Source organism: Dichotomopilus funicola, assembly GCF_033296635.1.
Source record: "Dichotomopilus funicola strain CBS 141.50 unplaced genomic scaffold C8A04scaffold_88, whole genome shotgun sequence".
Classification (NCBI taxonomy): domain Eukaryota; kingdom Fungi; phylum Ascomycota; class Sordariomycetes; order Sordariales; family Chaetomiaceae; genus Dichotomopilus; species Dichotomopilus funicola.
This window is the reverse complement of record NW_026944109.1, coordinates 89,430-102,569: the sequence shown is the minus strand read 5'-3', so window position 1 is coordinate 102,569 and position 13,140 is coordinate 89,430. Positions and strand designations below refer to the sequence as shown.

The 13,140-nt window shown below is 53.9% G+C and overlaps 1 protein-coding gene across 1 annotated transcript; it reads right to left on the bottom strand.

Moving 5' to 3' along the window:
• Positions 1–3,867: 3,867 nt before the first annotated feature.
• Positions 3,868–11,729, bottom strand: C8A04DRAFT_40222 (V-type ATPase 116kDa subunit family-domain-containing protein; the record flags this gene model as incomplete). The annotated part of the gene is made up of 7 exons (XM_062784865.1): positions 3,868–3,999; positions 4,099–4,319; positions 4,402–6,438; positions 6,521–6,674; positions 8,308–8,312; positions 9,804–11,186; positions 11,252–11,729. 7 exons carry the CDS (start codon positions 11,727–11,729, stop codon positions 3,868–3,870), a joined length of 4,410 nt encoding a protein of 1,469 aa, XP_062633447.1.
• Positions 11,730–13,140: the final 1,411 nt, after the last annotated feature.

The following is a 13,140-nucleotide window of genomic DNA, read 5'->3' as shown; positions in this document are numbered from 1 at the left end:
GGCGAAGAACATTGGAAGCTTGCCGGTGGCAAATGTTTAGGGGGCTTGCCATCGAGATCACGTTGTTCGAGATTGTTCTTTATCGTGCTTTTCGGTTTTAGGTCTTACTATGTACAAGGGAAAAAGTGGTACGATATGTTGGGAACGAACGGTTTGCGGCAACTTCCCACGTGTACTAGTGTACCGGACCTTGTCGGCACATGGTCGGGAAAGGGGGTGGTTCCCAGGGTAACCCTCGTTATTGACTCAAGATTTTATCACTCGAGCGTTCATCACGCTGGTGTCATACCTGGCAAACAAACTCGGACTCTCGAGACAGGCAACCTGATGAGTGGACTATGACCAGGCACGTGCCAGGTAACTTTTCAAGGTGACATGACATGAGAGATACGGCTAGGACATTGCCGAAAAGAGAAGGGAGAGAGAAACTGCTCCACTAGGGTTGGTAAAGGAAGGACACTGATTTAAAGTATTAGAGTAGGTATTGTGAGTAACGTCCTGGCAAGCCTGGTCGGCTGCCAGCCCGATACGGCCCAAGAAAGCAAAAGTGCCGGACCGTATTGGGCCGTATCGGGCTGGCAGCCGACCAGGCTTGCCAGGACGTTCTCGGTTTCATGTCATGGGGAGTTACAAGGTGATAACACCAGTGATACAGGGAATTACTAGGAGGACTGAAATGAAGTGGATGAAAGGCAGTACCGTTTACGAACGAATTGAGAAACCCGTTGTCAATTCCAGTAAGCTGCTCGTCGATGGCTGTGTTGTTTCGCTCTGCCGTGTAAGTGCATTCTCACGAAATCCCACTTTCCCACTTCATTGTTCAGTGTCCGCTGACTTGCAGTCGCATCGCCATGCAGGTACGGGCCGGTCTGGCCGAGGTAACGCTTCCAACCCCGGCATCTAGGCCTGGGGAAGGGGTCATTTTTCTTCCTTCCATGCTCCCCGGTATTCATATTCTGTTCTTAGCAAGCGGGATGGTGAGCTCCTCCGGGTTTGAAACGCGGCTGCGGCGTCTAAATGCTGCGAGTATGTGGCGCGGGAGATTTGTTGGCCATTTTGGGTGGGTTTCCGCCGTTCCGGCTCTTCCAAGAACATTCCGAAGCGAGTGGCTGGGTGAGAAGCTGCAGATGTCAGCCTGGATCGCCGAGTGTTTAGCGATTTGCACGATCGATACGATGGGGCGTACCCGCCGGTGTAGGCAGTACCATCGGTGGTTTTGGGGTGGTGGATGTTATGTGGGCTCGTGGTGTTGAGTGGTTCCTTCGCGTGCGGTAATACCAATCCTGGGTCGAAACGGCCCCCACAAAATTGTACCATACCGTATCCTAAATGCATGGATTGTCAGGAAGCTGTAAAATACCTGACCACCCTCGATTTTCAAGTTTGACCATCGCCTCCCAAGCTTCTGCTGACTGAATTCTGACGTCTCGATGCGTGATCCGTCGTAAACATCCCACAACGCATCGCCACTGGTGTCTCTTGTCCACATTTGGTGAACAAGGTTCAGGTCTCACGACATGCGTCGGACCGGCCGACAGGCGAAGGGAGAGTGAGTGCCGGAGTTACAGGGGGTAGGGTAACGGGGTGGGTGTATCAAAAAGCGGTTCTCCTGCAGCGCGCAGGAACCTCTACCGGCTGGCAAAGAGCAAGCATACCCGACGATGTAGACGAGACGAATAAAGTGAATGTACCTTGCCTATGACTCGGAGTCGTATCATGGCGAACATGGATGGATTCTCAACTTGGGATGCTTTTTTTTTCGCATTGACATGTCGTTGTTTGCCCTACACTGCGCGTGTACCGGTAGTTACTCCAACCTCTAATGTCAAGTTTGTGCGACTACGACAGTGATTCATGAATACCTTGGCACCGATTCTCAAGCCACGAGCCCCCCACTATCGCACGAGGTGTGGTAGCACAAGATCGAGAATCGCAAGCCTAATTCGAACCCCCCAAATCCCCTTTCCCCACGTTTCCCGAGTCAGACAAGCAAACACCACGGTACTTGGGTACCCAAGAGGATGGATGCGCACGTTGTTACCCCGCGATCTCGTCTACCCCTAAACCATGAACTATCCAACCTCAAGCCCACCTCAAGCCCACCTCATTTCCATGCCAAACCCATGAAGTTAACGGTCAAACCCACTTGTTTCCACTACCGTCGTCTCAGATGCCCAAGCAGCCATAGCGGCCGGGCAAACTCGCCGCTCCCCCGGGCCCCTTAACCTGTCAAGCAACGGCTAATGCCGATTTCTTGTGGCCGGTCGACGGTCGAGTTCGGGGATAAACCAGGTTAGAGCCACGAGCTGCACGAAGAGCTCGCTCACTGAAACCCGAGTAATGCGAGCGCACGATCAAACACTCTAGTAAAAGATGGGATGCTTTGATATTAACTAGTCAGGTAGTTTGCTCTCATACATTCGTCCATGCCCGAGCACACACTCAAACACTGTAGTAAAGACGAGATGCTTGACATCAGCTACTCAGTTGGCTTCCTCGCCTACATTTGTCCACGCCCGAGCATACACTCAAGGGCTGTCAGGTAGTACCGTAAAAGATGGGATGCTTGATACCTACTAGTCAGGTAGTTTGCTCACCTACACTTGTCCATGCCTGAGCACGACACTCAACCGCTCAAACTACCAAACAAAAGATGAGATGCTTGATACCAACCAGTCAGGTAGTTTGTTCCTATACATTTGTCGATGCGCGCGCGAGCAACATACCCAATCATTCATACCAGCAAAAGATGAGATGCTTGATATCACAGCATCAGCTAGTCAGGTAGTTTGCTCGCCTCCATCTGTCCATGCGTGAGCAACACCTTGACGCCCAACCCCTCGAACACTAACAGTAAAAGAAAGGATGCTTGATATCAGCTAGTTAGGTAACTACAGGTGTGGTTTGCTCGCCTCCATTGGTCCATGCGCACATCCAGGGCTGAAAGGATCTTCCTTCCAAGCTATTCTACCCAAGATCCCGGGACCCTGAAGAGATTTAACTAATTGTTCGTGCGATGGAGCTATGGATAACGCATTGCGCGTGTAGTATCCACGAACGGGCTTCCAGAAACCTTCTCTCCCTAGCTAGGGCCCAAGCGCCAAAAGCCGTCACATCGCGGTCGTCAGACCGTCATCGATTTGTCTACTATTTTGTCATATTTCCAACAATTCTTTTTTCCCCCAAGGCAAACCGACGCAAAGTCAAACCCGAACCCGGGCACGACGTCCGGAGATAGCCGTAGCGTAGTGCATGCGCGGTATTTTCGTGGGGGGCTCAAGTGCCAACTCAGTCGCTTGCTCCGAAGTCCACGCTCAGCTGGGCGAACTTAGCCCTGTATATAACTTAACAGTAGTGATTGGTGGTGCAACCCCTTTTGTTGCAGGAAATGTCTTGGATTTTCAGCTGGTGTGTCAACGGGAGCAAAACTACCTATGAGAGTGAAATAAATTCAAAAGGGCATGAGTGATATACAGACATGTCGAGGTCTCATGATTTGGGTGTGATTGAGAAAAGCAGGGGATGAAAGCCCCGGTGGCCATGTACTTCAGGTGTTGCTCGACCACACTGAGAAGGGAGACAGGGGTGAGCCTCAGCTCAGCTTTGCCTGCAGCTATCGCATCTCGCAGGTGGTTAACAGCAAAACGATAGAAACAACAACACCAAAAACTCTAAACAAAACAACATATCAAAAGCAAATTCCGCCATTGATTTATGCATGCATGCTAATACTACAATACACACACACACCACACACCCCCTTATATCACACACACCCCAATCATCGCCCCGATCACTCACACACAACATGCAACGAAGGAAACCAAACAAAACAAAAACAAAAGACAGAACCAGAAAAAGGAGATCTCAGCCCAGATACTCCTTCAACTCCTCCGACTCTTCTAGTAGCTGCTTGAATGAAAACGGTGCAAACGGCCACCCGCCAAACTCGGCAAACTTGGAGAACGACTCGACCCAGGCGAGACGCAGCGAGTGAAGCTGAAAAGAAGACCGAGAGTTAGCATCAAGCCTCTTTCTTTCAAGGAAGAAGGGGGAGAGGGAGAGATTGAGTTTGTTAGACGGAAAAATGCAACTCACCATAGCAGAGACACCTTCCATAATAATCAGAATGATACAGCTCAGACAGAAGAAGGCGGCAAACACAATGACCAGGAAGATAGCGCCGCCGATGCCTGAGGTGGCGAGGGCCGGGCCCATGGTCATGGACCACAACACGGCTGAGAGCTGCTGATGGGCAAGCGAGAGAGCCCAGAGACGGAGGTACGAGGCCGTGTGCGAGACACAGTTGAGGCAGAATTCTGGAGGGGCACGAACGCCGGTTAGTTAGTGTTGAGTTACCCATAAGGAAGGGAAGATTAGGTAAAGGGATCAAAGACGTACCGATGGTGTGAATGACCTGGTGAATCATAACCTCGCTAAATTCAAACTCCCCGCCGTGTCCGTCACCATGGTCATCCTCGTCATCATCATGCCCCTGCGCGATCATAGCGACGCCCTCGCCGTCACTATCGACGCTCAACCTCCCGTTTGCACCGCCATTCGCACCATCGTCCTCATCCATGGCGCTGACTCTCGAACGCTCGCCGATCCCGCGATAACCCTTTGCGCGGGCGCGGTTGTGCTCCCAACGCAGATAGAACGGCTTGAGGAACAAGAGAATAGGCACCTGGACGAGGGCGATGAGCAGCAGGGCGACCTGTACGTATTTTTGCCCTCGATACAGGGGTACGTCGATGAAGCCCGGCTGCAGGAACATGTAGATGAGCATGTTGAGCAGTCCCGGCGGTTGCTGCCCGATGGCGAACCAGTCGACGGTCCACTTGTAGATGATGCAGAGCACAAGGTAACCAAAGATGGCCTGGAAGAAGATCATGCCGGGTAGGAAGTTACCCCAGATGTCGATGGGGCGCTTGAAGTGGCGGGCGTTGATATACGAGAAACAGAGCGAGTAGGTCATATGGGCCCAGCCGAGAATAATACTCATCTTCATCTTGTAACTGTTGGTGAAGAGCAAATCGTTCTCCGTCCCGTGCCAGCGCCAGTCGAGACCAAAGGGGTAGCGGTAGTTGGGATCCCGGAGACGGGCGCTGACAGTTTGGCCGGTCTGGAAATCGGGCGGGGCATCCCACTCCCAGGAGCTCTTGAAGAGGGTCATGGACTTGGAGAAGATATCGTTGTAGATAAGACCGGTGTAGATGGAGAAAACGGCCATGACCAGGGCGATGTAACGGCCGTAGTAAACCATGGCGAAGAGCTCAAAGGTGACCTTCTTCAGTGGCTTCTCCCAGTAGATCATGGCGAGCGCGGCGCACAGCATGATGATGGCGTGACCGAGATCACCGAACATGACGGCAAAGAGGAAGGGGAAGGTGACGATGACGGGGATGGCCGGGTTGACTTCCTGGTAGGTGGCGGTGCCGTAGGCGTTGACGATGGTCTGGAAAGCTTCGGTGAACTTGTTCGTCTTGAGGTATGTCGGTGGCTTCTTGTTGGTGCGGATCTCGTTAATGATGGACGGCACCGCGAGACCGGCACGGTTGGTCACATCCTGCAGGGTGGAACGGATGAGTGGCAGATCGTGGGTCGGGCACCAACCCTCGGCGATCAGAGTGCGACGGGCGCGGTCATAGGAGAAGTTGTTGAGTGTGTTGAAGACGGCCTTCTCCTTGCCGACTAGTACCATCCAGGCGGACAGGGAACGCGAGATCTGGGCGAGTTCGGCCTCGAGGGTCTGCTGGGTGTTGCGCAGAACGCTCTGGACGTCGTTCAGACGGGCGTTGACCTCATGCACCTGGTCCCGGCGCAGATCGCTGTTCTCGTCCACGTTGTACACCTCGGCGCTCATGGACTCGGAGATCTTTCGGATCTTGGCCAGGATCTCCTTGCCGTGGGCAAAGATGACAAACACGTTCTTCTGGACAGGCTCGTTGGTCGCCGGGTCGATGAGCGGTTCGGGGATCTCGGCCTGGTTCATGTACAGGTTGCCACGCAGCGTGCGCCACAAGATGCGCTCAAAGGCAGCTACACGATCCCGGGCAATGACACCGGCAACGAAGCCAATGTTCATGCCGGAGAACGAGCGCTCGACCTCCGGGGCCGATATGTGGTGTTCGATGTCCTGCAGCAGCGGAGCGTCGTCATCTTCAGTAGAAGCGCGAATCTCCTCGACGTTGCCGTGGGCGCGATCGAAGAAGCCGCCGGCTTCGCGGAGGACCCAGCGCCATTCTGTCAACTCGACCTCGCGCTTCTTGAGCGTTTCGTAGCTCTCGTTAAGTGAAGACACGCGCTGCTCAAGGCTCTGACTCCGTTCGGCGAGCTCGTCGATCTCGGTGGTCGTGGGCGGGGCAAGGGTGTCGACATCCAGATCCAGCTTACGGAGCGAGACGCCGGCCTTTTCCATCTGGGCGTGGAAGTAACCTAGGTGCGAAGACTTTGGTTAGCGAGAAGTACCAGGGTGGCTGGGTGGATGATACGATGTGGTCATAATGGCGTAACATACGGAGTTGACGCTCAACATTGTCGAGACGGCGGATGTCCTGTGTAAAGGCGCGCTGGAAGGCACTAAGATCCCCATTGAGATCACGGAACTGCACCAGGCCGAGTTCACCGAGGGCGTTGACGACTTCGCGGCCGATTTCATTGGAGATGTAGAGCTGGACCATGCTCATGTCCGCCGAGCGGAACGGTGTGTCCCGTGCCGGAGCCATCGCGTCAGTTGGGCGGGGGCGATGACCACGGCGATTGCGGGCGTAATGATGGGGGTGATGGGGGGAGAGAGTTGACGTTGGCGGTCGGTGATGGTGTTGATGGGAGGATTGAAGCCAACCAACCAACTCCCAAACGGCGTTAGAGGTCGAGGTCGGTGGAGCTGGTCGGCTGACAGCCCGCTCACTGCCTTGTTTGAGCCGCGCGTCGGCAAAGCTCTGGCAGCTGGCTGGCGGGTGCCAAGAATTCAGAGGTGCGAGATCTAATTCGCACTGTGACATACACTGTACCCTTATACGTCAACTTGCATTGCTGCAGCTGTTCGTCCCCAAAAATTTAAGGTCTAGACAAGTGACAGCCCTCTACTGCGTGGCTCAATCCCGTGGGGGTTTGTATAATTTAGGAAAATCTGATCTTAGACGCACTTGAGAGCCCTTGCAAGTGTGTGTGTTTTTGACCTCCGTTTTCTCTTAAGATGGACAGCGTCCGTGTCATTCACTGCGATGCAACTTGTTAGGTAACCTTACACTTCCAATACTCCTCGCATAGTTACTTAAGGAAGCGAAGACTGATTGAAGACGATACGTAAGCAAATAGACCTACCATTCATTCTTCAAACTTTACCACGGTTCCCCTTGCAAATTTACCTGTGCCAATCACCTCGCCCCATAAAGCGGCGCTGCTGAATCGACCAACATCTAAGCTCTCCGACCCGTGCCGCGGCCGCTTCCACACTCAAAGGCACACCATTCCTTCGACCACCTTCCCGTCTTCTTCTCTCCGCCTCTGTTTTCTTCACTGCCACCGTTGACGGTCAGCTTGATCATAAACTCCATCATCGAATCACCTACCGAGGACTGCGCATCATGGCGGACAGCAACGAATCCCCTGTGAGCCAGACAACCACTGCCGATACCACCAAAAAGTCCCGCAGCGAAATCCTCGCCATGATCCGAGCCTCTCGGGAGAAAGGAGTCACCTCACCAAGTAAGTCGGCCCACTAGATGCCTTTCTTCCCCTTCCTCCATCTCAATCTCACCGCTACGGCCTACCACTAACACAGGATCCTCTGTACTCATAGACCTCCCTCCTGCCCAGCCGGGCGTCTCCGCACATGTGGCTGCGCAAGCCTTGCTTGAGATTGATGAGGAAAGGTTGCGCGAGGAGTTGCAGAACCCGGATTTGACAGAGGAGGAGCGGGTGCAGGTGTTTAAGCAATTGAGGTATGTATGCACCTACTTAGTCGGCGATAAAACACCTCGAGATACCCCTTCATCCCTTTTCTATAAGTTGCGGGTAAGGTTTGAGTTTCAGGGCGCTGACCAGTCCAAACACAGGGGAATCGAAAGCTCTCGGATCTGGCATGAGTTCCAGGAGAAGGTCACTAATTCTCTCACGGTCGGGGCTGCTGAGGAGGACTCGAGCTCAAAGTCGGAAGATGGTAAGAAGGGAGAGGAGTAATTGGCTTATGGCGAGGATGTCGAAGTCTTGGAATAGACTGGTTTAGCTGTCGTTTATTGGCATCAAACGGTGAGAAGAAGAGATAAGCTAGAGAGGGTTTAGGCTGGTTCCTGAACGTACCGAGGCTCATGCTTCTTGTTCTGTTGTTACTTTGTATCCTACATACTCGCGTATTCTCATATATTACCTGTCGTTTTCTGCATCGTTGTATTGTTTCCTTTTCTCACCGGCGTTTTGCCCCTCCCTTAACGCGATAAATCTCACCATTAAAAAAAAGATATAAATTCAGAGAACGACTTCAAGTTCATACCTACTCAAGTATCTCCAACTCCGTCCCTCCAAAACCGCTAGCCCAGACAACAACTACTCCCACATATCTATCTCATGCACAGTACATTCGCTATCTTACACATCCAAAACAGGCATGCTCACCAACCAGTAAGAGAAAAGTCGATCAATCCCCAACTCCCTCGCTCGGTACGTACCTGCGTTGAAGCGTGGGGGTTGCACGCAGCACACCCGCATTCCGTAATCTCGATGACCTCTCGTCTCCCCCCCTTACGGCATAATGCATTCCAGGTCCCCTTATCTCCAACGGAACGCGCCCGCGCCAAGTTCCCATGGCCAGCCACTTTTCTATCTTGAGAAATGTCACAACGCATTTATAATTGGAGGAAGTCCCCCTCGGTTGAGTTCATGCCTTTCTCTTTTTCTTCCCTTTTTTGAGGTTTGTTTGACATGGGACATTTGAGTCTTGGTGCTCGAGATAAGCCGAGCCCATGCATGAACTTCACTTGGAGCGAATAAGCCGACAATGCCCGCACACCAGCCTACCTTTCTTAACACAATGCACTCACGATCAACAAAACAACTCGTTCACGGTGCCTGCCAGTTTCCCTGAAAGGATTTTCTTATTTTCAGCTCAAGACACTGAAGCCAATTAACAATCTCACTCCCCTCAATAATCAAACAATTTACCAAATCATCCCACCAACTCCTCGTCTTCATTCTCATCCGCGTCATGTCTCGCATCGCCGTGTCTTCTAGTACAAACTCAGACGATATGTCCCTTTTCCGTTGCCCTCTCTCCCGCACAACTAGGCCTGCGCCGGTATTTCCTTGGGCCACCCGTTTTCACCTATTGCCCATCCCCCATTTTGAATCCCAGACCTCTTTTTTTGTTGGGTTCCATGATAAAATAGGTATATCCCCCGCGCCTTTTTCAACTCCTTCCTGGAAGTAGCCGAAAGCAAACTCCGTGCAAATGCAAAATGCAGCAGACGCGAGGATCATCGCCGGAATAATAAAGGCAGGAAAAAAATAGGGCAACATACACAGAACAAAATAGCAGGTTCCGCAGAAGATGACGCCAATCACCACTCCGTCATCGCCGACCGACTAAGTCAAAAACGCCCCCCTCCCCCCCCCCAAAGAGCAAATACAGCCCCGTTCGCTTTGCCATGGTATCAAAAAACCCCGGACGACAACGAACCGCGCAGTATAGAAGAAAGAACAACGCCGGATGCAGAGAAAAACAAGAGGGAATAGAGTAGCAGGAGATAGGTATGGGAAGAAGGAAAAAGAAGCTTAAAGCTTCCGCGAAAACATAAAGTTACCATACATACCGCCCACCTCGGCATGCGCAACGGGAATCTTCCGCATACCCCACGACTCGGCGCCCATCTTCCAGGTGCGCCGGCCATCGTCCCGCGGCACGTTAACAATCGCACCAGCGTTGGGGTTGGTAACCTTGGCGGGCTGTCTCACGAGCCACCCACGGCTTCCACACTCGGAAAGCCGCCAGCCGATACGCTGCAGCGCAGTCGATGACTTGCTGACGCGCCGGCAGACGTCCTCGGCTAACTCGATCACCTCGAGCGGCTCAGAGAACGGCCGCAGCAACACACACGCGTTGCCAAACAGGTAAACCAGGTCGATATCCTGGCCCCAAAAGTCCGACAGGTCAATGTACCGGAGCGTGTGTGGCACCCACTCGGCCTGTACGACCGGATCGGCATCCTCGTCCGGCACGAACAACCGGTTGATGTCCCGCATCGTCAGCGAGCGCCCGACTGCAAGCTCCTCGAGGTGCTTCGTCAAGGGCCGCAGCAGATCAATGTGTGCAGCAGTCATCTTGCTCCCCTTCAGGTTCAGCGACTTCAGCGTCCCCGGGAGGATGTGGAGAAGCTCGGTCACGTTCTCGGGATCGAAGGTCTGATGGCTGCGGGCATCGGCCGCTAGGCTCAGGAACCGGAGCTCCTTGACGGCAGGATGGTTCGCCAGAAAATCGATCACGTTGCGAGCCGTTAGCAACGTGCACTTGGTGATATTCAAGTGCGTAATGCGCGCCGTGGGTGGGATCGAGGCCAGTGCCGCGTCTGTTATACGCGTGCCGGCGACATCAAGGTGCGTGAGTCGGGATAGCCGTGGCAGGATTGCCTCGAAGACCGACGATGGTAGCGTCAGGCACTTATGGAGAGACAATCGCTGCACTGTCAGCTCATTCGGCCAGTTGGGCGAGATGATGTTGGTAAAGGCTTCCTTGAAGGATGCCGAGGTGCAACCGCAAAAGTCGATCGCTTTCAACTGGGGAAGTCCGAGGAAAAGCTTCTGCAGCACAGCCCCATCGAGATCCTCATCGATATACTCCTGGCCTAGGAACTCTTGCAAATGAGGGGTCAGTTCTAGGCACTGGAGGAGGGTCTCAGACGTGAGGTTACGCGCTTTGGAGCGCTCGGCAGCTGTCAAGAACAGCTGCGAGGGGTTGAAGTGGCAGAAGTCGAGCCGGCGCACAATCGTGCCCAGGTTTGGGTGGACAGAGATGTGAGCGAGGAACTTTTGGAAGATCCGTGAGTGGGGGATCGTGATTCTGCTGTATAGGGTGCTGAGGGTGGCCACGTGCAACGTCCTAGACGTCAGCAGCAACGACATCAAATCGATATTGCGTCTCGTGAGGCCATTGGGGGGCACATCGAGAGCGAGGAGATTGATGATGGCACCTGGCGGGGTTGTTAATAAGGGGGCTCTCAACGAGCGCAGGGACACAAAAACAGGGCTGACTTACTCAAGATCTCGGTGGGTAGTCGCTCGATGATAGCTTCGCCGGGTCTGTTCTGGCCGCGCTTAGTCGGGCGTGAAGGGGGATGGCTAAAGACCTGGTTCAAGACCTGAAGATCACCAAAACTCTTGCTCGCGAGCTTGCCCTTCACCTGGATGCCCTTCCATCCCTGAAAACTATCCGCCGGAGTCCAGTAACCAAGGAGCCTGCTGCTGGGGTTCGTGACAGGAGGCTGGAACTGGGTCTGGATCATGTTGAGCGCCCGGGCTGAGGTAGTGGACGACGAGCCGGGGGTGAGGGGAGGGCTGTTATTGGCAGTGGTGGTACAGTCGATGGCCTCTTCGGAGTCGGCACCGAAGTAGGACGAGATCTTGGATTGAGTGAAGGATTGCGGTAGGATGTTGTCGTGTTCGCGGATGGAGGAAAAAGAAGAGCGAGAGACCCGGTCCGGGGTGGAAGGCCGGGAGTGGTCGTCGGATGCCATGGCTTTGTAGTCCGGCGAGTCCCGGAGAGGTTGCAGACGGCCTGCCTGTAGTCTTGGCTTCGAGACCGCCATCAGGGGGGAAGAGAGGGGAGGGGATGAGGAGGGGGGGGGGTTCGCCGGAGATGTGCTGGCTCAATGGACAGGGGCTTGGCGTGTGTGGCTCCCCCAGACGAGAACGAGCAAGGCGGTCAGGTGCACGATGCGGCGATGCTCCAGTGAAATGGCGCTGAATAGGCGACAGGCTGGCCGGAAAGGAAGGAGGAGGACACGGGCAGTAATGGGGTCCGTGATTTTTTTCGTCGCGATGCGGAGCCTGGGCCCTTGTCGAAATTTGGGTGGGCGAGGCCCAGGCAATGGTCCGGGTCTCACAAAGGACCCGGAAGGAAGGCGGATGGCACCGGCGATTTTCTATTAGTCAAGGGGCCAGCTTGTTAGGTAACAGCAAGCCTCGCAGCAACTCCCTGGTGCGGGGAAGCTGCGAGCTCTGGCAGTTCGGATCCGCAAATGGGCGTTTGAGTATCCCTGGGCTCACGATGCGCTGCGTCGCTTTTCGATGGTTGGTGCGGCGGATTGAAGAGAAACCGACCGGACCTGGGTGGGAATGGTGAGAAGGTCCTGCAGGGGTTGTGGCCTCGTGTTGTTGCGACTTCAGTACGGAATGCTCGTTCGTGGCTGGAAGACGGTCTCGGTCAGCGGGCGCCACTGGAATTCGGGGATTCGAATATCGAAATCGGTTCGAAGAACGGCGAAATGTTCTGCGGAGGATAAATGCTGAAGTTCCGGGATGTCGAATGGACAATGGACTCGCGGCAAGAAGACCGACGGTTTAATACTCAGTATAGGGTTCGTAAGGTTTGTAGTAAGTCGGGTCGGGACTTTTATGCGGGCATTGGATTTAAGTACATACGTCAGGCGCGGTCCAGGCCGAGGAACCTTACGGAAAAAAAAACCAGTCACAAGCCCTCACAATCCCTAAAGAACACAGCCCGCTCCTGGGGAAAACGGCTTTGACAGGCCCGGGTTGGATTGGGCAAAGCCTTTTTTGTTCTGACAGCAGTGGTGCTAAGAAAACGCCCGGCTGGCCGCCTCCGCGAAGACCGTACAATCCGGCTCGCCAATACAGCATACTTTTGCAGCTCAAACACTGGGCAAAGTGGGAATATCCTAGTCTGGAGATGGAGCATCCCGTGGCCGGAGCGGAGGCCACTCAGGCTCTCAGGGTCCGCCCGCTCGTAAATTTTTGCCTCGCACAGCCAATTACGGGTCGCACTTGCGCTCTTGCTACTGCTCCTTCCGCTGTGGTTGTTTGAAGCCAATGCGGAGAGGGCAATCAAGAAAAGCTGGACCTGTTGTGTGTCGTGTCCGATTTCCTCGGATGTGTCTGCCACGCAACAGTTGACCACCAAAAAAG